At 21.3% G+C, this 25991-nt stretch overlaps 13 protein-coding genes across 13 annotated transcripts in view; 6 read left to right on the top strand and 7 right to left on the bottom strand.

Annotated features, from left to right (window-relative positions):
- Positions 1-31: 31 nt before the first annotated feature.
- DDB_G0285743 (hypothetical protein) lies at positions 32-2365 on the top strand (the record flags this gene model as incomplete). The annotated part of the gene is made up of 1 exon (XM_632982.1): positions 32-2365. The coding sequence occupies one exon, from the start codon at positions 32-34 to the stop codon at positions 2363-2365; it is 2334 nt and encodes a 777-aa protein (XP_638074.1).
- A 721-nt stretch (positions 2366-3086) lies between these two features.
- DDB_G0285469 (hypothetical protein) lies at positions 3087-3443 on the bottom strand (the record flags this gene model as incomplete). The annotated part of the gene is made up of 2 exons (XM_632981.1): positions 3087-3295; positions 3431-3443. 2 exons carry the CDS (start codon positions 3441-3443, stop codon positions 3087-3089), a joined length of 222 nt encoding a protein of 73 aa, XP_638073.1.
- Positions 3444-6217: 2774 nt separating this feature from the next.
- DDB_G0285467 (metal-dependent hydrolase family protein) lies at positions 6218-7760 on the bottom strand (the record flags this gene model as incomplete). Its single annotated transcript, XM_632980.1, has 2 exons — positions 6218-6987; positions 7082-7760. 2 exons carry the CDS (start codon positions 7758-7760, stop codon positions 6218-6220), a joined length of 1449 nt encoding a protein of 482 aa, XP_638072.1.
- A 1237-nt stretch (positions 7761-8997) lies between these two features.
- On the top strand, positions 8998-11196 carry nog1 (nucleolar GTP-binding protein 1; the record flags this gene model as incomplete). Its single annotated transcript, XM_632979.1, has 3 exons — positions 8998-9216; positions 9300-9884; positions 9976-11196. The coding sequence occupies 3 exons, from the start codon at positions 8998-9000 to the stop codon at positions 11194-11196; spliced, it is 2025 nt and encodes a 674-aa protein (XP_638071.1).
- A 1231-nt stretch (positions 11197-12427) lies between these two features.
- On the top strand, positions 12428-14580 carry DDB_G0285463 (CZAK family protein kinase; the record flags this gene model as incomplete). Its single annotated transcript, XM_632978.1, has 2 exons — positions 12428-13033; positions 13111-14580. The coding sequence occupies 2 exons, from the start codon at positions 12428-12430 to the stop codon at positions 14578-14580; spliced, it is 2076 nt and encodes a 691-aa protein (XP_638070.1).
- Positions 14581-15292: 712 nt separating this feature from the next.
- pigK (phosphatidylinositol glycan, class K) lies at positions 15293-16873 on the top strand (the record flags this gene model as incomplete). The annotated part of the gene is made up of 3 exons (XM_632977.1): positions 15293-15599; positions 15718-16175; positions 16298-16873. 3 exons carry the CDS (start codon positions 15293-15295, stop codon positions 16871-16873), a joined length of 1341 nt encoding a protein of 446 aa, XP_638069.1.
- A 126-nt stretch (positions 16874-16999) lies between these two features.
- Positions 17000-17896, bottom strand: DDB_G0285459 (hypothetical protein; the record flags this gene model as incomplete). The annotated part of the gene is made up of 2 exons (XM_632976.1): positions 17000-17240; positions 17352-17896. The coding sequence occupies 2 exons, from the start codon at positions 17894-17896 to the stop codon at positions 17000-17002; spliced, it is 786 nt and encodes a 261-aa protein (XP_638068.1).
- A 215-nt stretch (positions 17897-18111) lies between these two features.
- prdx5 (hypothetical protein) lies at positions 18112-19186 on the bottom strand (the record flags this gene model as incomplete). Its single annotated transcript, XM_632975.1, has 4 exons — positions 18112-18365; positions 18473-18569; positions 18712-18872; positions 19180-19186. 4 exons carry the CDS (start codon positions 19184-19186, stop codon positions 18112-18114), a joined length of 519 nt encoding a protein of 172 aa, XP_638067.1.
- Positions 19187-20409: 1223 nt separating this feature from the next.
- phlp2 (phosducin-like protein) lies at positions 20410-21223 on the bottom strand (the record flags this gene model as incomplete). Its single annotated transcript, XM_632974.1, has 2 exons — positions 20410-20767; positions 20862-21223. 2 exons carry the CDS (start codon positions 21221-21223, stop codon positions 20410-20412), a joined length of 720 nt encoding a protein of 239 aa, XP_638066.1.
- Positions 21224-22177: 954 nt separating this feature from the next.
- Positions 22178-23176, top strand: DDB_G0285739 (hypothetical protein; the record flags this gene model as incomplete). Its single annotated transcript, XM_632973.1, has 1 exon — positions 22178-23176. One exon carries the CDS (start codon positions 22178-22180, stop codon positions 23174-23176), a length of 999 nt encoding a protein of 332 aa, XP_638065.1.
- A 135-nt stretch (positions 23177-23311) lies between these two features.
- Positions 23312-24009, bottom strand: DDB_G0285457 (hypothetical protein; the record flags this gene model as incomplete). The annotated part of the gene is made up of 2 exons (XM_632972.1): positions 23312-23564; positions 24002-24009. The coding sequence occupies 2 exons, from the start codon at positions 24007-24009 to the stop codon at positions 23312-23314; spliced, it is 261 nt and encodes an 86-aa protein (XP_638064.1).
- A 261-nt stretch (positions 24010-24270) lies between these two features.
- Positions 24271-24957, bottom strand: impA (FKBP-type peptidylprolyl cis-trans isomerase; the record flags this gene model as incomplete). Its single annotated transcript, XM_632971.1, has 2 exons — positions 24271-24620; positions 24723-24957. 2 exons carry the CDS (start codon positions 24955-24957, stop codon positions 24271-24273), a joined length of 585 nt encoding a protein of 194 aa, XP_638063.1.
- Positions 24958-25610: 653 nt separating this feature from the next.
- Positions 25611-25991, top strand: part of dia1 (hypothetical protein) — a gene marked incomplete at both ends in the record, with an annotated part of 1716 nt that continues 1335 nt past the window's right edge. The window contains 2 exons of the mRNA XM_632970.1: positions 25611-25714; positions 25852-25991. The exon at positions 25852-25991 is cut by the window's right edge and continues 114 nt beyond it. Coding sequence (XP_638062.1) covers positions 25611-25714; positions 25852-25991 — 244 coding nt within the window. The remainder of the gene's footprint in view (positions 25715-25851) is intronic.

The raw sequence follows: 25991 nt of genomic DNA, 5'->3' as shown, positions 1-25991 counted from the left end.
ATCAAATCACCAAAGGGTCTTTTTAAAACCAATGTTTTTTTTTTGTAAAATTTATAAAAAAAAACCAATTGAAAAAAATACCTTTATTCCTTTAAATAATCCAGGTTTTAATAGTAATAATAATAATAATTCAAATAATAATAATTATAATATTAATAAAAATAGAAATAAAATTAAAAAAAAAAAATTTTTTTTAAATAAAGAAGATGAAATTGATAATAGTTTTTTATTTTTTAAAATTTGGAGAAATAATTATTTAAAATATACAATTTTAGAAAATCTTGTTTTATATGAAAAAGTTTTTAATGAAAAGAGAGAATTTACGGTTGAATCATTATTAAATTATGAATATAGGGAATGGTTAACCTCTATTTATATTATTGATTCAACAAGTACATTAATAAAGGGTATAATACCATCACAAGTATTAACATTACAAATTGGTGGTAAATTTAAATCAATGGTTGAAAAAGGAGCATTAGGTGAATCACTAACTAAATTAACATTAAATACAGATATTGGTTTAGAAAATTTTCAAATTGGTTCAATACCAATCACTCTTAAAAGGATATTCATAAATTCAAATGAAATTTTATCAGGACATAGTGTAAAAGTTTTAAGAAACTCTTTTATTGAAACCATTGAATTTGGTCCATTTTTTAATGAACCATTCAAAAGTGACCAATTTCCTACAAGTTTAACATCAATGATATTCAATTTTAAATTTAATCAACCATTACATTTAATTGAGTGGCCAGTAAATGTAAAAAGGATTATATTTGGTAATGAATTTAATAGTGAATTAATAAATCTTCCAGAGGATTTAGAATATCTTCAATTTGGTAGAAATTTTAATCAACCGATTGATGATTCCCAATTACAATGTTTATGTCCAAATCTTTTAACTTTAAAAATGGGTTTAAATTTTAATAAACCATTAAATCCATACTCATTAAGTGAATCGTTAACAGAATTAGATTTAGGTTGTGATTGGAATCATCCAATACCATTAAATTTACTACCACAAGAATTAAAGATATTACGTTTATCAAATAAATTTAATTATCCAATTGAGAAATCTACACTACCAACATCATTACAAGTTTTAATTTTTGGTGATGATTGGAACCAACCTTTAAATTATTCTACTATTTTAAGTTCATTAATAACATTAAATTCAATTAGTTTTGGTAAATCATTTAATCGACTTATTCTACCCTCAATTTTACCTTTATCATTAAAATCAATTACATTTGGTGAATCATTTAATCAAACTTTATATTATAATAGTATTCCTCAAACTGTTGAACATATTGAATTTGGTATTTCATTCGATCAATATTTAATTCAATTTAAGAATGATATAAAAAAAGAAGAAGGTTTAATTTCAATATTACCAATATCATTAAAATCAATTATATTTGGTCAAAAATTTAATAATGGTAATAAATCAATAAAAGTTGATACTTTCCCTAAAAATGTAACTTTAATTGAATTCGGTTCAACATTTAATCAAATCATTGAAGAAAATGGACTACCTGATAATCTTGAATCATTATATTGTGGTTTTAAATTTAATCAATTAATTTCAAAGAGTTTTTTAAATTTAAAATCTTTAAAATCTTTAAAATTTGGTTTTCATTTTAATAGAGAATTAGATTTAAATTCATTTCCATTAAATTCATCATTGAAAAGAATTGATTTTGGTAAATGTTTTAATCAAGTGTTATTACCCGGTGTTATTCCTTCAACTTGTACTTATTTACAACTTGGTCAAACATTTAATCATCCTTTATTGAAAGGTTCTATTCCATTTGGTGTGACAACATTAAAACTATCAAAAGAATATAACCATCCTCTACCCAATGGAATTTTACCAAATAGTTTAACTTTTTTAGATTTAGGTTCAAATTTTAATAAAAAATTAGATAAAAGTTCAATACCATCATCAGTTTATGAATTAAAATTTTCAGATTCATTTAATCAGCAACTATCAAATTTTAATCTTGATGATGATGATGATGATGATGATGATGATGATGAAACTAATGACGATCAGAATAAAAAAAGTTGTCTTAGAATTTTAATATTTGGGTCAGAATTTAATTCAATTATTGAAGCTGGAGCACTTCCATACGGAATTTCAACTATAAAATTTAAAAATTCATTCAATCAAAAAATACTTCCAAATACATTCCCAAATTCTGTAACTTCAATCACATTTTCAAAAGATTTTTCTCAAGATTTATCTATTGATAATATACCAACATCTGTTATTCATTTATCTTTATCACCATCATATAATAAATCTAAATTATCACCTGAAATTAAATCAATGATAAATTGTACAACTCAATTTGATTAAAACTATAATAAAAACTATCTTCTTTTTAATATTTATTTCTTTTTTTTTCTTTTTTTTTTTTTTTTTTGTGTTAAAATATGGTGGTTTGACAAAACTTATTTTTGTATTGAAATAAAATTATATGGATTAAAAAAATAACTAGTGACATGTTAAAAAAAAATAAAAAAAATAAAAAAAATAAAAAACAATTCATTATAATTTTTGTAATATTTTAAAAAAATAAAATAAAATCAGATTGAAAAATTCAAAGTATTTGGTTGGTTATTATTATTTGTTAGCCAATCTATATGTTTATGTAATTTGGCTATGTTCAATTTCATATTGCAGGTGAGTAACATCAAAAACATAATAATTACATTTCACAACGTCCAAAAACACAATCTTTTAAAAATACTTAAATTAAAAAACTATATATAAAAAAAAAAGGATTAATTAAAAACAAAAAAAACAAGTAATTTTATATTTTGTAAATTTATAATATTTAAAAAAAAAGAATTACCTTTTTTTTTATTATTTGTTTTATTTTTATTTATATCTTTTTTATTTTTTTTTTTTTTTTTTTTTTTTTTTTTTTTTTTTTTTTATTTTTTTTTTTTTTTTTTTTTTTTGGGGTAGATATATTTTATTTATTTAAAATATATGTTTAAAAAATTATTTTTTTTCTTTATTCTAAAATGACATTTTTTTTTTTAAAAATTTATAATATAACAATTAATTAGAATTACAATTTAAGTCCTGCATTTGGTTCAAAAGTTTTACCATTATCAATTATCCATATATCGAAACCAGCTATAAAATTTGTTCCATATATTTTATTATTATTATTATTATTACTATAACCAATATTATTATTTTTACAATCTATATAAAGGGATGATGAACAATTTATATTATTGGTTTTTTTAAAATTTAAGAATGATTGTAAACTATCTAAAATATAACAAAATTAAAAAATTATAAAAAATTATAAAAAAAAAAAAAATAAAAGATAATAGATTAGTCAATCTATTAAAAAAAAAAAAATTCATACATGTTTTGATTAAAACATTTTTTAATTGTACATACTTATAATTGTCATTTTTATATATTTATTTTTTTAAAAAAAGATTTATAGGTTCAGGAGAGAGTACACGATTTCTTGCGTTTAATTATTTTTTGAATTTATTTTAAATGAATATATTAATTAAATTTTTTTTTTTTTTTTTTACTATTGTACACATATATATATATTTATTTATTTTTTTAAAAAATTTAAAAATAATAATTATAAATTATTTTATAATTTTAATTATTATAATTATATAATTATTTTTTTTTATTTATTTATTTTATTATTTTTTGTTTGAAAAGTATTTATAAAAAAAAAAAAAAAAAAAAAAAAAAAAAAAAATGGTAATTTATATAATCTTTGGATATCCAAATTATTAAAAAAATAAAAAATTAAAAAAATCTTTTTCCAACTACAAATAATAAAAAAGGAAAGTAATTTAATTTTAATAATGATAATGATATAATGAAACATAAAGTTAAAAGGTGTGTTGGTGTGTTGTTTGTTTAGTGTGTTTTTATAAAAATATTATGAGGTTTTAGTAGTAATAGTTATTGTTGTTGTAGTGGTTACTTTATTTTAAAATTTTTATACCAACCTTATTGATTGTGTTTAATATAATATGTGTGTGTGTATGTGTGTGTATGTGTATGTATTTTCCTTTTTTTTTTTTTTTTTTTTTCTTTTATTTTTGTTTCTTTATTTATTTTGATTTATTGTTATATAAACCATTCATTTAACTCTATCTCATTATATACAATGTATCTATTTATTAGTAATATCTTAACTACTACTCCCAGAGTGTATTTGTACAGATATCATTATAGAGAGAGAGAGTGGTTTTGTTGGTGGGAATAGTATGTGTGTGTTTTTGGAATTGTGAAGTGTGAGTGAGTGGGTTGTTATCTTTCAATTAGTGGTTTATACCCCATTTCAAATTAAAAAAAAAAAATAATAAAATAAAAATAAAGAAAACAAAGAAAGAAAAACAAAAAAAATTTACTTTTACCCACCACCAAAAAAAGAAGAGAATTTTAATATAATAAAATTGTTTTTTTTTTTATATATATATATTATGTACCTTTTATATTTCAAAATCATAAAAACAAAGAAATTTGAAAGAAATAAATTAAAAATTTTATAAAATGTATAAAAAAAAAAAAAAAAAAAAAAAAATGATAAAATGATAAAAACTAAGGGATAAATTCATATTAAAATAGTATTTTTTATTGAATTGTATAAATTTTTTATTTGAAAATAACAATAACTCATTTTAATAAAAGCTGTGGGTAAAAGGTGGTATTTGATAAACTTTCTTGTATACATTATTTTTTAAAATCCAAATTACAGAAATATGAACAAATTTTTATATAAAAACCTTAAACAACAACAAAAATGACAACATTATTAACAACAATAATATTTTTACCAATCAAAATCTATAATTTGTTTTTTGTATCATCGATAAAATCGTATCAAAATAAAAAATCATTAACAATTAAAAAACCACATATTAAACTTTTTCTTTTTTTTTTTTTTTTTTATTATCTTATTTTATTTTCTTTTCTTTTCTTTTTTTTTTTTTTTTTTTATCAATATTTATCTCCAATCACCATTGTGTTTTTAATTGAAAAATATAAAGGGGTGGAGAAAGCTCCTATCAGTTTCAAATAATAATTATTTATTTTAATATTAAAAAAAAAAAAAAAAAAAGTAATTGAAATTAAAAATAAAGATTAAAAAAAATTTAAAATAAATAAATAAATAAATAAATAAAAGAAAAGGTTTTTATTTATACCTTTTTTTTTGAAACAACAAAAAAAAAAAAAAAAAAAAAAAAAAAAAAAAAAAAAAAAACACCCATTAACAAAATTGATTAATTTAACAATTTGTTAACTAACAAATCAAAAAATCCCATAATCCAATGTCATCTGATATTGAATAAAAACATTGACTGAAGTTCTGTCATGAGTTATAAAAGAATACAAATTTGTATTTACAATATATATTTACTAATTTTTTTACAAAAAAAAAAAAAAAAAAAGAAAAGATGATAAAATTATATTAAAAAAACAAAAAAATAATTTAATAATAAAAAATTCACATGCAAATGCACTAATTTTTTTCAATTGTTTAATTAAAAAAAAAAAAAAAAAAAAACTTTCCATTTTTTATTGGCTAAATGAGGATAAAAATACTCAGATAATACAATTGAAATTAATAACAATAAATAAATTTTTATTGTTAGTAAAGTTTTTTTAGTGGTGCTCTTTTTTCTTTTTTTCATAAACTTTTTTTTTTTTTTTATATACTTGTTTATTTTTTTAATTTTCATATTGCGATATACCATCTTCATGATGTATAAGATTAAGATGACGATGATAATTTTTGATAGTTTAGAAAAAAAAAAAAAAAAACATTAAATAATTGGTTTAAAAAAAAAAAAAAAAAAAAAAAAAAAAAAAAGGAAATTTAATATAAAAATAAAAATATATTAATAAATCGATGGTGATAATAAACATCTAATTTATTAAACATTTTTTTTTTTTTTTTTTTTTTTTTTTTTTTTTTAATAATAGTAAATTTGTAATTAATTATTAATATTCATATTTTTTAATAGTAGATAAATAAATTAATTTATCATCTAAAATAAAAATCCTTTAATTATTTAAAAATAAATTAAAAAAAAAACTAAATGTGTTTGTATTTTTGTATTTTGTATTTTTTTTTTTTTATTATTTTTATTTTTATTATTATTATTTTTTTATTTTTATTTTTTATATTTTTTTTTTTTTTTTTTTTTTTTAAGAGATAACAGTTAAACTTGTTTTTGGACGAGAAGCATGAATTTTTTGTGAGAATTCTAATACTCTTGATTTAACTTGATTTTCATTTACAGTTGTTAATTTTGAATTTCTTAATAATTGTTTACCAGCAACCCAAACATCAGTGACATGATTAGTACCAACATAAACTAAATGAGAGATTGGATCATAGACTGGATGACTTGAAACTTTGACAGCGATGAAATCTGCAAATTTACCAATTTGAAGTGAACCAACTTTATCATCGATACCCAATGCCTTTGCACCGTTAATAGTTGCCATTGACAAAATCTTATATGATGGTGTTACAGGTTCACCACCTTCAATTGAATGAGTATTTGCAGAGAGTTTATCAATGTAAGCTGCAGTACGTAATTCACCCAACATATCTAAATCATCATTACTAGCGGCAGAATCAGTACCAACTGAAACGTTTACACCTTGTTTTAAAAGTTTATGAACTGGTGAAATACCTTTAACACCCAACTTTAAATTTGATTCTGGACAATGTACAACATTAATACCACTCTTTGCTGTCAAATCTAAATCTTCACTTGTTAATTGTGTCATATGAGCTGCAATCAATGATGATGATAATACTCCCAAATCTCTCAATCTCTCAATTGGTCTCTTACCACTAACCTTAACCTCTTCTGAAACTTCATGAGTAGTTTCATGTAAATGTGTATGAATTTTAACTCCATATTTTTCTGATAATTCTTTAACTTTTAAATATGCTTCATCTGTAACTATATAAATTTTAAATTATAAAAGTATTAATACTTTTAAAAATATATATATATTATAATAATTAATAATAATAATAATAATAATAATAATTACTTGTATAAACAGCATGTGGACCTAATGAAATTTTAATTTTAGAATGATCTTTATATTTTTCAATTAATTGAATACCTTTTTCAATGTATTCTTGTTCTGATTGAGCATAAACTGTTGGGAATTTAATGATTGGAGCGGCTAATGTAGCTCTCATACCAAATTGTTCAACGACTTGAGCAGAGACTTCTGGATAATAGTACATATCATTACAACAGGTGGTACCGGTTTTAATCATTTCTAAACATGCTAATTCCGTACCAACTTTAACAAATTCTTCACCAACATGTTGTGCTTCAGCAGGCCAAATGAATTTTGTTAACCAATCATGTAATGAAACGTCGTCAGCGTAACCCCTCAATAATGACATGGCACTGTGAGTATGCATATTGATGAAACCAGGTGCTAATATATATTCAGAGGTTGAACTTATTGATGAACTTGTGTCGGAATTCATCTCTTTTAAATCTATTACATTCTTCACATTATATCTTTGCTCTAAATCACTGAATCTAATAATATCCAATATCTTTTCATCCTTAACTACTAAACAATGATTTTCATAAACTGTATTCTCTGGCACCACTGGTATAATCCATTTGGCAACTACTGCATAATCTGCATCTTGCATGGTTTTATTTACACTTGAAACTTCTTTTGATGATATTTCATTCATTATCATTTTAAAAAAAAAAAAAAAAAAAAAAAAAAAAATTATAATAAAAAATTAACAAGCAAACAAATAAAAAAAATTAAAAACTGTTATTTAAATAAAAAAAAAAATAAAATAAAATAAAATTAAAAAAAAATAAAAAAATCTGAAAAACGAAAAAAAAAATAAAAAAAAAAAATAAAAATAAAAAAAAAAAATAAAATAAAATTAAAAAACGAATCCAATAAATATCTTGAGAACAAAACGTGACAATTTGCTTAGCAAAAACATATTCTTTTTTTTACTTTTCCAATTAAATTAAAGGTTTGGAATTTTTGTGTCCGAATATAAAAATTCTAGCATTAAAGTGGTGAAAAGTAAATTTATGCAGAGCTGTTCAGTTGGTCACATCTTTTTTTTTTTTTTTTTAATATTATTTTTTATTTTCTATGGACCCTTAATTATTTTAAAAGAAAAAAAAAAAAATAAAAATAAAAAATAAATAAAAAATAAAAAATAAAAAAAATAGAAACATCACTTAATTATTAATATTTATTTTATTATTTTTTATTTATTTATTATTATTATTTTTTTTTTTTTGATTAATTTTATTTGTGGAAATAAATTAAAATCATTTTATTTCCAAAAATAAAATTGGTTATTTTATTTATTATTATTATTTTTTTTTTTTTTCTCCACATAAAAAATAAAATTGATGATTGGCCACCATTTATAAAATAATAATAATATTATTATTATTATATTGATCGCTTTTCCAAAAATAAAATTGATGATTGGCCACCATTAATGAAATAATAATAATAATAATAATAATAGTATATTGATCGCTTTTCCAAAAATAAAAATAAATAAAAAAAAAAAATAAAAATAAAAATAAAAAAAAAAAAGAAAAAAAACGTAAAAATTTATTTTTTTTTGATTTATTTTTTATTTAATTTTTTTTTTTCCTCGCTCGTTCTTTTTTTTTTACAAATTTTTTTTTTTTCTCTTTTTTTTTTTTTAAACAAATATTAGATAAAAACGATCGTATTATTATATAATTTTCATAATATATATATATAAATCTTTTTATTCTTTTAATTTTTTCAAAAACCAAAAAAAAAAAAACAACAATCAATAACTACCTGTTAACTATTTCATCACTTGGAATTGATTTCTCAAAAAAAAAAAAAAAAGTAATAAAAAACCAACAACCAAAAACACCCTACACACACAAATTTATAAATTAAAAAAAAAAAAATAAAAAATGGTTCTTTATAATTTCAAAAAGATTCAAGTTGTACCAACATCAAAAGATTTCATTGATATCGTTTTATCAAAAACTCAAAGAAAAACTCCAACTGAAATCCATAAACAATATGCAATTGGTCGTATTCGTACCTTTTATATGAGAAAAGTTAAATATACAGCACAAAGTTATCATGAAAAATTAACTCAAATTATTGGTGATTTCCCATTATTAGATGTATGTATATTTTTTAAATAAAAAAAAAAAAAAAATAAAAAAAAAAAAAAAAAAAAAAAAATATTAATATTTTTTTTTTATAGGATATTCATCCATTTTATGCAGATCTTATAAATGTATTATATGATAAAGATCATTACAAATTGGCATTAGGTCAATTAAATACAGCAAGAAATTTAATTGATAATTTATCAAAAGATTATTTAAGATTATTGAAATATGGTGATTCATTATACCGTTGTAAACAATTGAAGAGAGCTTCATTAGGTAGAATGTGTACATTAATGTTAAAACAAGGACCATCTTTACAATATTTGGAACAAGTTAGACAACATTTAGCTCGTTTACCATCAATTGACCCAAATACACGTACCTTATTATTGACTGGTTATCCAAACGTTGGTAAATCATCATTTATGAACAAATTAACACGTGCCAACGTTGATGTACAACCATACGCTTTCACCACTAAATCATTATTCGTTGGTCATACCGATTTTAAATATAACACATGGCAAGTTATCGATACTCCAGGTATTTTAGATCATCCATTAGATGAACGTAATACAATTGAAATGCAATCTATCACTGCTTTAGCTCATTTACATTCCTGTGTTTTATTTTTAATTGATATTTCTGAACGTTGTGGTTATACAATTAAACAACAAGTAAAGTATTTTTAATTAATTAAATAATTATTTAATAATAATAATAATTAATAATTAATATATTAATATATTTTTATTTTTTTATTTAAAGGTTGATTTATTCTTTAGTATTAAAGCATTATTTTTAAATAAACCATTATTAGTTGTATTAAATAAAATTGATGCAAGAAGACCAGAAGATGTACCAGAAGATGATTGGAAATTAATTCAATCATTAGCAGATCCAGCAAGAGGTGGTATTGGTGGTACACATTTAATACCAATGTCAAATTTAACAGAGGAGGGTATTGCAAAGGTAAAGGATACAGCATGTTCTATACTTTTCGAAGAGAGAGTTGAGAAGAAATTGAAATCAACTCGTATTGAAAAGGAGATTCATAGACTTCATTTAGCTCAACCACAAGCAAGAGATAAGAAAGTACGTGCACCATGTATTCCAGAATCTGTAATTGCTGCAGCTCGTCAAGCTGATATGGACGAGGAATCCGATTACAAGAAACCAACACTCACAGCTGCAATGATGGAAATGATTGAAGAACATGAAAACGACGAGAAATACGCCCAAGGTATCATTCCAATCTATGATGTCAACGCTTGGAAGAAGAAATATCTCCTCAAGAATGATGAATGGAAATTCGATATCGTACCAGAGATTATCAATGGTCAAAACATTGCTGATTTCGTCGATCCTGATATCCTCAAACGTTTGGAGGAATTGGAGATGGAAGAAGAAGCTTTCCTCGAAGAGTTAAAGAATGCCGAAGACGATGAAGAATCTGATCTCGATGAAGAGAACGAAGCACTCTATGACGAAATCCAAGAGAAGAAACACGAACTTCGTATCAATCATCAAATTAAAGACTCTTCAAAACCACAATTATCCAAAGGTCGTAGAGGTATCGATACTAAAGAGATGGCTTCTCATTTGAAATCTATGCATCATGAAGATGATGAAATCGGTGATATCATCCAAAGTGTACGTGATCATTCCAAGTCTCGTATCTCTGGTAAGAAACGTTCTCGTTCAGCCTCACGTTCAGACTCTCAAGCTCCAACCTCTGAAGAAAGAGGTCTCTCTCTCAATCGTTCAAAATCACGTCAACGTTCTACCACCAGAATCGCTTCTCCTGCTCCAGGTGAAGGTTTCCATGATTTGGCTCAAAAAGAAAAAGCTGATAAACTCGATAAACGTTCTCGTAAGAAGAGAAATCAAGATGGTAGAAAAGGTGAATCCGATCGTCACGTTTACAATCTCATGCCAAAACATTTATTCTCTGGTAAACGTAGTGGTGGTACAAATGATTTCAGATAAAATATTTAAATATTTATTTAATTTAATTTAATTCAATTCAATTCAATTCAATTAATAATAACAATAATAATTTTTAAAAAAAAAAAAAAAAAAAAAAAAAAATTAATAACCAAAAAAAAAAAAAAAAAAAAAAAAACTTAAAAATAAAAAATCCAAAAAAAAAAAATAAAAAAATAAAAATAGAATAATTTTAAAAAAAAAAAAATAAAAAATAAAAATAGAATAATTTTAAAAAAAAAAAAAAAAAAAAAAAAGATCATTTCCATTTTGAGTCAATATTAAATTATTTGTAAAAATAGTGGGTAATGCCAGATGGGCAAAAAAAATAAACAATTAAAAAAATAAAAATTAAAAAAAATTTTTTTTTTTTGGCACCAGTTTCGTTCACCTGTTTTTTTATTTTTTATTTTTTTTTTTTTCCTTTTGATTAAATCTTCAAAACTAAATTATAATTTCTCTGGTTATTAGAAATTTTTTTTTTTTAAAAAAAATAAAATTTAAATTAAAAAAATAAACAAATAATTTAAATCCAAACTCATTTAATGTTTGAAAAAAAAAAAAAAAAAAAAAAGAAAAACAAAACAAAAATAAATAAATAAAAAAAAAAAAAAAAATAAAAATAAAAAAAAAAAAAAAAAAAAAAAAAAAATAAGTTGGAACCCTTTTCAACTCAAAATTCAAAACCAAAAATTCAAAAAAAAAAAAAAAAAAAAAAAAAAATAATAAAAAAAAAAAACCTCAAAGCGGTTTGAGTGACAAGTAACTTAATTAATAATTATAATAATAATAATATATTAACAATAATTGTAAAACCAAATTAATAATAACAATAATAATAATAATAATAATAATAATAATAATAATAAAATAATAATAATAATAATAATAATAATAATAATAATATTATAATAACAAAAATAATCAAATTAAATTTATAATTAACAATAATAAAATAAAAAAAAAAAAAAAAAAAAAAAAATTTGATTTAATAAAAAAATAGATAATCAAAATAAAATAAAATAAATTAAAACACCTTTTTTATTTTAAGTTTTTTTTTATTTTATTTATTTTTTTTTTTTTTTATTCCCCACTTTTTCTTTATTTTTTTTTTTAAAAACCCCCAGTATAAAAAAAAAAAAAAAAAAAAAAATTAAACAAATACAAAACAGAAAAAAGAAAAAAAGAAAAACAAAAAAAAAAAAAACGAAAACAAAAACAAAATCAAACAAAGATGGACACATCATGTGTTTCAATTAATCAATGTGGGTTTTGTACATATTTATTCAATCGATCAATACCATTAGCAGGTGAAGGAGATGGTGCAATTATGTTTAACACAATGGTTGATTCTATGGCATTAGGATATATATTTTCAGCACTTTATCTTTTATTCCGACTTCAACGTAGTTATACATATTTACAAAAGAGTAGCAATAATAATAATGGTAATGGAAATGGGAATGGTTCATCGAATAATGACATTATATCAATTAATAGTTCAAATGGGTTAAATAGAAGTGGTGTAAAAATATCACAAGATACACTATGGGATAAGAATTTCGGTATATCAATTGATCATCCAAGAATTATAAATTCAACTTATTTCAAGTATACATTATTCGTTAGTTTATGGTTAGCATTCGAAGGTTTATTACTATTATTTTTACCACCAAATTCTTTAGCATATCCAGCATTCGTAATTATCGTTGGTACAGGTCATATTGTCACTGATAATTGGGTATTAGTTTTCCTATATGGTAAAGAAGATGATAGATTCTCTGCAAGACGTTCATTTTATTCTTGTACTTTATTATATTTAATTATTTGTTGTACTACTGTAAGTTGTATATATACATATATTATAATATATTTATTAATTATAAAATAAATATTAATATAAATTTATTATTTTAGTTGGCATCATTTTTTGATGATCAAACAATGTGTAAAAAAAATGATTGTCAAACATTTATGTTTCAAGATGAATATACATCATTAGCGATTACAGTTGCATCATTGGTAGTTTATACGATAGTTTTAGGTATGACAATAAAGAGATCATTTTTAAGACCAACAGGTAGAATATGGTTATTGTTTTTGATGGGATATAATTGTATTTCATCAGTTGGTGCATTATTGAATATATTGGATGTTGATGCTGGTTATTGTTTTTTAGGTATTGCTGCAATTATTTATTCATTCTCATATGGACCATTGTTATTTAGAACTTGTGGTAACGATACAAATTTGTTAAGAGCAAGAGGTGAGTTTTTACCATTGTTAACTAATTTCCAAGAGTATACAAGTTTATTTGGTAGAGAATCAATTAGTACAAGTGGTGAGGGTGCAACTACAGCATTGCAATTGTCAGCATTTTACATTAGATTCAACGAGTTTAAATTTGGTCAAGTCATAGGTGAGGGTTATTTTGGAGAGGTTAGAAAGGCTGTTTGGAAGGGTGCTGTGGTTGCAGTGAAAATTTTACATAGAAATTCATTTAGAAATACTGATGGAAATAAAGAGGAGAATGTGTTCCTAAAGGAAGTCGCAATTCTAAGTATTCTAAGACACCCAAATGTACTTCAATTCTTGGGTGTTTGTAGTGAAACCAATTTGAATGGTATAGTTACAGAGTATATGGGTGGTGGTAGTTTGGATAGGTTATTGACTGATCGTTACTTTTTAATTAAACAAAATCCAATATTGGCTTGGAATATGGCAATCTCAATAGCACGTGGCATGTTTTATCTACATGATTGGAAACCAAATCCAATACTTCATAGAGATTTATCAACAAAGAATATCTTATTGGATGAAAGTTTAACCATTGCAAAAGTGGCTGATTTTGGCTTGAGTAAGGAGCAAGGCTTTGAAATGACTTCAACCGTTGGTCATCTTTGCTATCAAGCACCAGAAGTATTCATTGGTGAACTTTATACACCAAAGGCTGATGTCTATTCATTTGGTTTATTGGTTTGGTGTATTATAACTGGTGAACAACCAAATCAAAATTTACAACCTTTGAAAATGGCTCATTTGGCAGCTTATGAAAATTATAGACCACCAATGCCTCAACCAATGGATCCAATGTGGGAAAATCTTGGAAAATTAATTGAAATGTGTTGGAAAAAATCACCTGAAGAAAGACCTTCCTTTAGTTTTATTTTAGATTTCTTAGAAGCAAATGTTCCAATTTCAAATACATATGTACCTCCTTTAAAATGTATTAGTGATAATAGTGTTTCAAATAATTTTAATAATAATAATAATACTCTTAATAATGGAAGTACAAATAATTTAGGTTTATTAACTTTATCATTTTCAACTTTAAATTTACAAAAACAAGGTGGTGGGGCTGAAGAATTTCATTATATTGATGGTTAAAATTTGTATTTTAAAATTCGTGTAAATATTTATCAAAAAAAAGCAAAAAACAAAAAAAAAAAAAAAAAAAATAGGAAAAAAAGGAAAAAAAAAAAAAACAAACAAAAATTTCAAGTGTATTTAAAAGATATTGAAAAAAAAAAAAAAAGATCAATAATATTACACTGATATTATAATTTAGTGATTAGTTACTTATCACAAATAATAGCGATATTGTATTAAATTACACTATTGCTCATTGTAACAAAAAATTTTAGTTATAATGGTTTATTATTTTTTTTTATTTTATTATATCAATATAATGTTTTCCAACTCCTTCCATCTTCTTTTTTTATTACAAAAAAAAAACAAAAAAGTTTTCCAAAAAAAAAAAAAAAAAAAAAAAAAAAAAAAAAGGTTTTGCCAACACCAAGAAAATATGGTAACATTAATATGTAATAAATAAATAAAAAACTTCTTTTATTTAAAAAAGATATAAAATTTTAATTTTTTTCTTTTTTTAGTTTTTATTTTTATTTTCCAAGGACTATATGTTTCCTTTTTTTCTTTTTTTTTTTTTTTTTTTTTAATTTTAATTCTTTTTTTTTGAAAATAAAAAAAAAAAAAATATTGAAAAAATGAATTTTTTTATTTTTTTTATTTTTTCATTTTTTAATTTAATTTTAATTTATTTTTATTTATATATATACACACAACAATAAAGAAATAAAAGATGAAAAAAACGACATTTAGATTTTATCTTGTATTTTTATATGCAATATTAGTTTTATATATAGGTGGTATTGAAGATGCAATTTCAAATGGTGGGGCGATGGGATATGAACAACCAAAAACAAACTTTTATAATGGTGGTAATGGTAAAGCGGATTATAATGTTGAACATTTTTTCAGAGGTGAACATACAAATAATTGGGCACTTTTAGTTTGCACATCAAGATTTTGGTTTAACTATAGACATATAGCAAATGTATTAGGTTTTTATAGAACTGTTAAGAAATTAGGTATACCTGATTCACAAAGTATGTATAACAACAATACATAAACAAATATATTCACATATTAATAAATATATAACAATTTATTATTATTTATTTATTTATTTATTTATTTATTTATTTTATTTTATTTTATATATAGTTATATTAATGTTAGCAGATGATATGGCATGTAATCCTAGAAATTCATATGCTGGTAGTATATTCAATAATGAAAATCATAAATTGAATTTATATGGTGATAATATTGAAGTTGACTATAGAGGATATGAAGTTAATGTTGAAAATTTCATTAGAGTGTTAACTGGTAGACATGAACCAGAGGTAGCACGTTCAAAGAGATTATTGACAGATGATAAAAGTAATATTTTAATTTTCTTAACTGGTCATGGTGGTGATGAATTTTTAAAATTTCAAGATAATGAAGAGATTTCAAGTCATGATTTAGCTGATGCTTTCAAACAAATGTGGGAAAAGAAAAGATATCATGAAATTTTATTCATGGTTGATACTTGTCAAGCTAATACATTATATACTCGTTTTAATTCTCCAAATATTTTAGCAATTGGTTCAAGTAAATTTGGTGAAAATAGTTATTCTGTAAGTTTGTTAAATTTAATTTGGTTTTTTTTTTTTTTTTTTTTTTTTCAAATCAAATCAAATCTATATAAAATAAAAAAATACTAATTGTTGATATTTAATATATATTTATTTATAAATAGCATCATTCAGATCCAGAATTAGGGGTTGCAGTTATTGATAGATTTACATATTATACATTGGAATTCTTTGAAAGTGTTGACCCACATAATGTAACATTATATCAATTGTTCAATACATATAGTCCACAAAAATTACAATCACATAGTGAATATAGGACAGATTTATTCAATAGACCATTAGATCAAGTTCCTGTTACAGACTTTTTTGGTTCTGTAATGAGAGCTGATTTAACTCCTTCAACAATTGTAAATGAAAAACAAAAAGATGAAAAAGTAGAAAAAGATGAAACTACTGTAAATAATAATAATAATAATAATAACAACGATAATGTAAAAAAACAAACACCAAAAACTAAACAAATTTCATATAGAATTACAGAGAAACCAACATCAATCCAAGTACAAAATAACAAAGATAGTGAATTAAATCTTTTCAATTCAAAATTTATTACTTCAGCTTTAATATTTTTAGTAGTATTTGGATTACTTTCTTGGTCTTCTGATTTTGTAAAATCAAATCTTATTTTAAATACAAATGATTTAAAAGATCTGAAATCAAAATCAAAGCAAATTTAAGTAATATATAAATAAATAAATAATAAATAAATTATAACAATAATACTAGTATTTTTTTTCTTTTTTTTTTTTTCTTTTTATACATAATACTAGTTTTTTTTTTTTTAAAAAAAAGATTTATTATAATTAATAGTTATTAATTGAAATCAAAGATTTTGGTGGTGGAGTTGGTTGGTTACAATCAAGTTTATAGTTTTCAACATAATTAAGGTATAAACAATACCATTGGGCACTCCAACGATTTGAAAAATTAATATCTCTACCAGCAATTGCAAAATCCCATTCTAATGCTTTTGGTAAATCCCATCCTTTAAATTTCATAACATATGAAGCCATAACTTCACCTGTTCTATCACATCCACATTCACTATTATTATTATTATTAAACATAAATATTAGTTTAGTTTTTATATATACAAATATACATATTTACTAAAAGTAATATTGAAAAAAGTAATAAAATTAAAATATATTTTACCAATGAACATATAAAACAGTTGGAAGTTCACGTTCAGTTAAAAGAATATTATGATAATCTCTCATTCTTTGTGGTAATTTATCAGCAGACCAACTTGAAATGGTTGATGCATATTCTTCCAATTTATCTTGAGGAACTAACTGTGGATCAATTATATCACCCCAAGTTTGATTTGTACGAGATTCACCAAGTGTTGGATTTGCTGCAAAAAAGTTTTGTTCCAATTCTAAATCTGGTAATTCACTTGGTAATGGACCACTGATTAATTTAATATCGATAATATAAAATTGTTCTGGTAATTTAACACCAAACTCTGATAATGAACTATTTCTTAAAAATTCTACCAATTCATCATATGGGAAAATCTTAGTTCCATTTGATAATGTTTGTGTTGGTTGATTACCTCTAAAAAAGTAATTAGTATTACCATTGGCCAATTCAATTGAATCAACTAAATGAACTTTTTTATATGATAAATCACTTGATTTAACAAAATTTAATAATGTTATTAAAACAATAATTAATAATAAATTTTTATTATTCATTTCTTTTTATATGTATTTAGTTGAGTAATTAAAAAAAAGAAAAAAAAAGAAAAAATAAAAAAAAAAAAAATAAAAACATTAAAACTTTTTTTTTTTTCACATTAAAAAATATCCAATTTTCATTTGCGGTTAGTCATTTACTTTTTTCTAAAATTTTATATTTTTTATTTTTTTATTTTTTTTCTTTTTTGATTATTTATAGATTGATTTTATGTTTATAATTGTTTTAAGATTGCTTCAGCAGATGATACATCAAATTTACCACCTTCTTCAACTGCAAGATGTTTGACAACACCAGAGTCAAGGATCATAGCATATCTTTGAGATCTGTCTTCACCAAGTAAGAAAGCCTTACCATCCATTTCAAGTCCAATCTTTTTAGTGAATTCAGAGTTACCATCTGAAAGTAAAGTAACTGCAGTACCTGCATTAACGTCTTTACCCCAAGCACTCATAACAAATGGGTCATCTATTTTTTTTTTTTTTTTTTTTTTTATAATTATTATTATTAGTAAAGGTTTTTTTTTTTTTTTAATATTATTAATTTTCTTATTAAAAAAAAAATGAAATACATACTGGTGGCAATACAAAAGATTTCAGAGATACCTTTTTTTTTAATTTCTTCTGATTTTTCAATAAAACCTGGTAAATGTTTGGCTGAACAAGTTGGAGTCTAATAATATTAGAATCGATAATATATGGAAAAAGGAATAAATTATTAGTTGGAAAAATAAATAAATAAATAAATAAATAAATAAATAAATAAATAAATAAATAAATAAATAAATAATAAAAAAAAAAAAAAAAATACTTACAAAAGCACCTGGAACAGCGAATAAAACAACTTTACGGTCTTTGAAAAGTTCACCTGATAAAACTTTTGGTGCCATTGCACAAACACCATCGACTGGTGGGAGTGCTTTACCTAAAGTAACATCCATTGGAACTTTTTCACCAACTTTAATAACTGATTTAACTAAATTTTTTAAAGCACCTGAAAAATGATTAGTGCAATGATACATTATATATTATATGTTTATTTTTTTTTTTTTTTTTTTTTTATTATTAATAAGGTGACCATATATTTGTTGAATTTTATTACTTTCAGAAACAATTATAATTTTTTTTTTTTTTTTTTCATCTTATAAAAATTATTATAATTATTTATTTATTTTATTTTTATTTATTTATTTTTTATTTTTTATTTTTTTATTTTTTATTTTTTATTTTTTTATCTGTTTATTTAAAAATTCTAAAATAGTAATACAATTTCAATTACATACCTGACATTTTCTATATTTTATTACCAAAAAAATTTTTTAATTAATTTAAAAAAAAAAAAAAAAAAAAATGAAAGATCAAAATGAAAAAAAAAAAAAAAAATAAAAAAATTAAAAAAAAATAAAAAAAAAAAAAAAAATTTAAAAAGTAAAATGTAACTAGTGGGGTTCACATTCCACACTTGAATGGTAAATTTTAATTTTCAGATATTCTTAAGTGTGGAATATTATTCACTAGTTCTATTTGGAATATTATTATTTTTTTATTATAAAATAAAAAAAAAAAAAGAAAAAAAAAAAAAAAGAAAAAAAAAAAAAATAATAAAAAAAATTAAAATATAAGATAAATATTAACAGATATATTTTCCAAAGTTTTTTTAAAAAAACAATTCTTATATTTTATTATGCAATTGTTTAATTATTTTTAAAAAAAAAAAAAAAAAAAAAAAAAAAATATATAATAAAAAATAAAAAATAAAGAAAATAACAGTTTAAACAATATAATTAATAGTTTGAAATTTAAAATTTAAATTGGTAATTGGTCTATTTTATTTCCTTTTAAAGTAAATAAGAAAAAGTTATTTTAAATTTTTTTTTTTTTTGTTAATAATTTAATTTTAGCTATTATTTACACTTCACTATTATTTAAAAGAAAATGATAATTTAATTTTTCATTCAAACCAATTATAAAAAAAAAAAAAAAAAGTTTCAAAATAAATAAAAGAATGTTTACCTTTTTAATTTTAACAATTGTAGCAATGAGTCTACTTATGTTAACTAGTTTTTGCCAAATAATTTCATTTGTTCCATTTTTTATTTTTTAAAAATAAAAAATAATATTGGTAAGTATTTTTTTTTTTTTTTTTATATTTATTTGAATTATTCTAGTAGATTATTATTAATTACTAACCAATATTTTTTTTTTTTTTTTTTTTTTTTTTTCAAATCATTTTTTACAGATTTTTTTTTATTATTATAATTATTACTTTAATAATTATATTTGTGGTCAAATTTAAAAAAATATAAATAAAATAGAAAAATAAAAATAAAAATTTTTATGAATTTTGTAAATTAGTTTTACAACCAAATTGGTATGTTTATTTGCGTCTATAAATTATTTATTATTTTATTATTTTATTTACAATTGAGACTTTTATTATTTATACATAGATATCTTTGCATAAAAATATTATTATTATTATTATTGTTTTTTTTTTTTTTTTTTTTTTTTTTTTAATCATCAGAATCAGAATTATCAGATTCATCGGAATCTGCTTTTGAATAACGTGATTTTTGAGATTTCTTTCTTGCAAGAGTAATTCTTGGATCTTCTTGAAGATCACTTTTAATTGCATGAGCTTGTTTAAGTTGCCATTCAATATCATTTACAGTTGTAGCATCACCACCTGTTGCTCTTAATGTAATGATTTGACCAACGATATCACCATTGAAATAAACTAAAATTGTTGGTAAATTCTTATCTGGATAATTATGAATTGCTTCCTCTGATCTAATCTTTACAAATTTAGTTGCTTTAAATTTCTTTGCTAATATTGTTAAATGTTGATTTACTAATTGACATTGAGGAATACTTAATAATATTATAATTATAAAAATAGTTATAGTTAGATATATACATATATTTTAAATACGTTTTAAATATATATAATATGATTAAATCATACCCATTTTTAAAAAGATGAACTACAACCATTACACCTTTACATTCAGTTACTTCAGATTTATAAGATGGTTCAGAGATTTCTTTTAATTCACCAAATTTATTTAATTCTGCTTCAACTTTCATTTGTTGAATTCTCTTCTTTCTTAATTGTTCAAGTACATCTTCATCCTCATCATCTTCCATATCCTTAAGATCTTTTAATGATGCATTCTCTAATTTTTCATTCTTTTCTGCTTCTGTAGCCATTTCTGCAGCCTCTTTAATTAAATCAAATAATTCATCCTCTGTTAATTGTTTTGGTGGCGCTTCCATATTACCATATTTAATTTGAATATCCTCCCATTCTGTTTTACCTAAACCCATTTTTTTTTTTGTTTTATCAATTAGAATTATCTAATTTAGTTTGATAACTCTTTGTGAAATGTATGTATAAAAAAAAAAAAAAAAAAAAAAAAAAAAAAAAAAAAAAAAAGATTATTTTTAAAAAAAAAATGAAAAAACTTGAAAAAAAATTTAAAAAAAAAATAAAAAAAAATAAAAATAAAAAACAATAGATTCAATGAAAGTAAGTGGTGGATTCATGAAAAAAAAAAAATTCAAAATCCTTAATTTGGGTTGGATTTTGAAAAACATTTGGATTAAAAAAAAAAAAAAAAAATAATTTAATTTTTTAAAAATATAAAAATAAAGAATTAAACAAATTATTTTTTTTATCAAATAAATTTAATATAACTAAATAATATTATATTTTAATGAAATTAAATCTTTTAATTTTCAAGAAATTTAATTGTAATAATAACAGAATCTAGAATTCAGATTTAATATTATCCAATCCCCCTAATAATAACTTTTTTTTTTTTTTTTTTATTTTTTTTATTTTTTTTTTTATTTTTTTTTAAATATTTGGGTTTTTTATACCATTACCAATTTAAATTTTAATTTTAATTTTTTTTAATTTTCATATTTTAATTTATTTTTATTTTTAATTTTTTTTTATTTTCATATTTTTTTTTTTCTCAAATTTTTTTTTTTTTTTTTTTTTTGTTTTTTTGTTTTTTTGTTTATTTGCATTTGATCTTAATTTTTCAAATAAAAGTTAAAATTATTTTCATATTAAATCAAAAAAAAAAAAAAATTACACATAAATAATAATAATTATTAAACATATAATAATTACTATTATAAAACAAAAATAAAAATTAAATAATAAATTTTTTTTTTTTTTTTTTTTAGAAAAACAAAAAAAAAAAAAAATAATAATAATAATAATAATAAATAATAATAAATAATAAATAATTGTAAATAGATAAAAGAGAAATGGGTAGAATGTATTGGAATAAAAGGATACTTCATAGGTATATAGCGTATACAATAATATTACCATTGATGACAACAATGATAACAGGATTACTATATAAAATATTAAGAGATGGATTTGGAATTCCAAAAGAAAAGGTATCATTTTTAATGAAGATTCATCAAATGTCATGGTTATTTGAAAATAGTGAAGTTGTATATACATTTCTATTGATGATTCTATGTGTAGCATTGGTTGTATTTGGATATTCAATGATTTACAATCCACTATTTGGTAGTAGAACTGGTAAATTAACAAGTCGTAGTAGATGGATACCACAATCAATGCGTGAATATCATCATCGTTATGGATCGGTTATTTTCTTCTTATTATTGTTCATGGCATTGACAGGTGGAATCTATAGATTCTGTAGAAATGCAATTGGTATGGAGAAATCAACAGTTGGATTCCTCTTAAATTTACATCATCTAAGTTATTTACCAAATTGGTTAAGCGTATTTTGGATAATCTTTGTTTTCTTCTCCCTATTATCAATTTCAATTAGTGGTACAAGATTATTACCAATAGTTCATAATTTATTTCAAAATTCAAATTCTTATCAAATTTTATCAAGTGGTAATAATAATAATAACAATACCAATAATAATAATAATAATAATAATAATATTGCAAGTGGTAGTGGTAGTGGTGGCAGTAGTGGTTCAACTAGTATTGGAATAAATGATAATAGTCCAATAAATAAAAATATAAATAATAATATAATTGATAATATTAGTATTGATAATAATAATAATAATATAAATAATATAAATAATAGTATAAATAGTAGCGATGGAGGAAATAGTATTGTAAATAGTAATTCAATTGATGACTTAAGTGAATCAATAAATATTAGCAATAATGATAATGAAAATGATAATTTATTTAGGCCGATCTTGGGAAATAATAATAATAATAATAATAATAATAATTCAGATAGATTAGAATCAATGGATTAATGTAAAGAATTTATTAAATAACCAATAATTTATAGAATTAACCTTTTTTAAAAATATTCATAAATAAATGAAAAAATTATTACTTGATTTTATTATCTCGATAATTGTGTTTTTATTTATTTATTTATTTTAGTTTTATTTTAGTTTTAGTTTTGTTTTCTTTGGTTTACCTGGGGCTGGTTTTTTAGAATTTGATTCATCTGGATAACGTTTAATGATGAATTTAACTAAAACTATGAAACCAGCTAACATTGAAAAAGCAATGATGGTACCAACTGATGGAATTAATTGAAAATAAAATGATTGAGCTGGTGCTCCTTCGATTGAAACAACTTCCAAATCAAAGTAAATATCTGTACGTGTGAAATTAAAGCCGCGCCATGTAAATCTGACGAATCAAAGATAATTACATCTTCTAATTTACCTATATATTTTATAATTTTTATTTATTTATTTATTCATTTATTTATTTACTCATTATTATTATTTTTATTATTATTATTATCAAACAGAATTAATTGATTTCCTCACTTATCATTTAATTTCACTGCACCAACTTAGTGGATCAATTTAAATGACTACATAACCCCTGTAAACCTTACAACAGTGTTCCAAAATATCCCAAAAATCCGTCTGTTCGTCTTACAGGGCTATTAGCCGCTTACAGGGGTTACGTTGTCATTTTGCGCGTTGGCAGTGTAAAAAACAAAGTTTTTCATTTATTTGTTCATTTATTTATTTATTTATTGATTAATCTATTTTTAAATTTAATTAATTATTATTTTTTATTATATTTTATTTTATATTTTTATTTTTTTAACTTACTTCATCATAATTTTTTTTTTTTTTCTTTAGAATTTAATTATTTATCATTCTTTTTTCTAATTATTTTTTTATTTTGAGAGTAGGAAATAATAATAATAATAATAATAATAATTCAGATAGATTAGGATCAATGCATTAATGCAAAGAATTTATTAATCAATAATTTATAGAATTAAACTTTTTAAAAATATTCATAAATAAATTAATGAAAAAATTATTTGATTTTATTATCTTGATAGTTGTATTTTTTATTTATTTATTTATTTATTTTAGTTTTGTTTTGCTGCTTTTGTTTTCTTTGGTTTACCTGGGGCTGGTTTTTTAGAATTTGATTCATCTGGATAACGTTTAATGATGAATTTAACTAAAACTATGAAACCAGCTAACATTGAAAAAGCAATGATGGTACCAACTGATGGAATTAATTGATAATAAAATGGTTGAGCTGGTGCTCCTTCGATTGAAACAACCTCCAAATCAAAATAAATATCTGTACGTGGTGGAATTGCATTTTCAATACCATTTTCACCGTATGCTAATTGATATGGAATCTTGATTGAACGTTTTTCACCTTCACAAATATTAATTGTACCAATCTCTAAACCTGGAATAACTTTACCTATATATTTTATAATTTTTATTTATTCATTTATTTATTTTTGGTGTCAATATCTTTTTTTTTTTATTTTTTATATTTTACTTTTTTGTACAACTAACTTACGTTCTCCAATGGTGAAGTTAAAGCTGAAACCTCCGTGAATCTCAGAGGAGTCAAAGACAGTTCCGTCTTCGAATTTACCAACATATTTTAAACTGATATAATCACCAATTGAGGCAGTTTTACCTTTACATTCACCTTTTGGTGTATCAGTTTTTAAAATTGAAACACCAATTTCTTGTGAAAATGAAACTGCTAATGTGGCTAATACCAATAATGCAATTAAAAATTTATTCATTGTGATTGTTGTTACTATTTACAATAATAATAATAAAAAAAATTCAAAAAGTTCATCTTTTTTGATTTTTTTTTTTTTGAATTTTTTGAATTTTTTCTTTTTTTTTTTTGGCCCTAAGCATGAGTCACTTTTTTTTTTTTTTGACTGACTTTTTTTTTTTTTTTTTTTCTAAACAAATTTTTTTTTTATTTATTTTAATTTTGATAAACTTTTTTTTTTTGTTTATTTATTTTATTTTTGATAAACTCTTTTTTTTATTTTCTTTTTTTTTTTTATATAAATTTTTTTGAAGTTCTAATTGATTGAAGTAAACTAAAATTACTAATTAAATTTTCAATATTAATTATTATTATTCTTTCTAATTTATTGAAATTATTATTATTTTAATTTAAAAAAAAAAAAAAAATTCACAATAAAATAATTTTAAAAAAAAAAATATTAATAAAAAAAATAAACTGATTAGCTCGATCCCCTACAATTGTAAATTTACAATTTTTCAAATAAAATTATTGATAAAAAAAAAAGCAAACTGATCAGCTCGATCTCCTTGATTTTTTTTTTTTTTTTTCAAAGTTTTTTTTTTTTTTTTTTTTTTATTTTTAGCTCAAAAAAAAATAAAAAACAAAGAAGAAATCACTCAAAACATATAAATAATGAAATTTAAATTATTTCTTTTAGTATTCTTTGTATTTTTATTACCATATCTATCACAATCATGTGAAAATACTTTCTCATGCCCAACTTTAAATCAAACATGGTAGGAATTCTTTAAAAAAAAAAATAAAAAAAAAATAAAAATAAAAAAATAAAAAATAAAAATAAAAAACTAAGTATTTTAATCTTAAATTTTTAAAAATAAAAAAAAATAAAAAAAATAAATATAATTATAAAAAGTACAGGGCAGTGTTCAGCTGGTTTAGTTTGTAATCAAACTTTAAGTTCTTGCCAAGAATATGAAAAGTGTGACTCATCACTTCCCTTGGCTGAAGATACATGTTCTCAAGATGGATATATTTGTGTATCAAATGTTTGTC

The sequence above is a fragment of the Dictyostelium discoideum genome, assembly GCF_000004695.1.
Source record: "Dictyostelium discoideum AX4 chromosome 4 chromosome, whole genome shotgun sequence".
NCBI classification, from domain to species: domain Eukaryota; phylum Evosea; class Eumycetozoa; order Dictyosteliales; family Dictyosteliaceae; genus Dictyostelium; species Dictyostelium discoideum.
The sequence above is the reverse complement of the archived record's forward strand: the minus strand, read 5'-3'. Positions and strand labels throughout refer to the sequence as shown.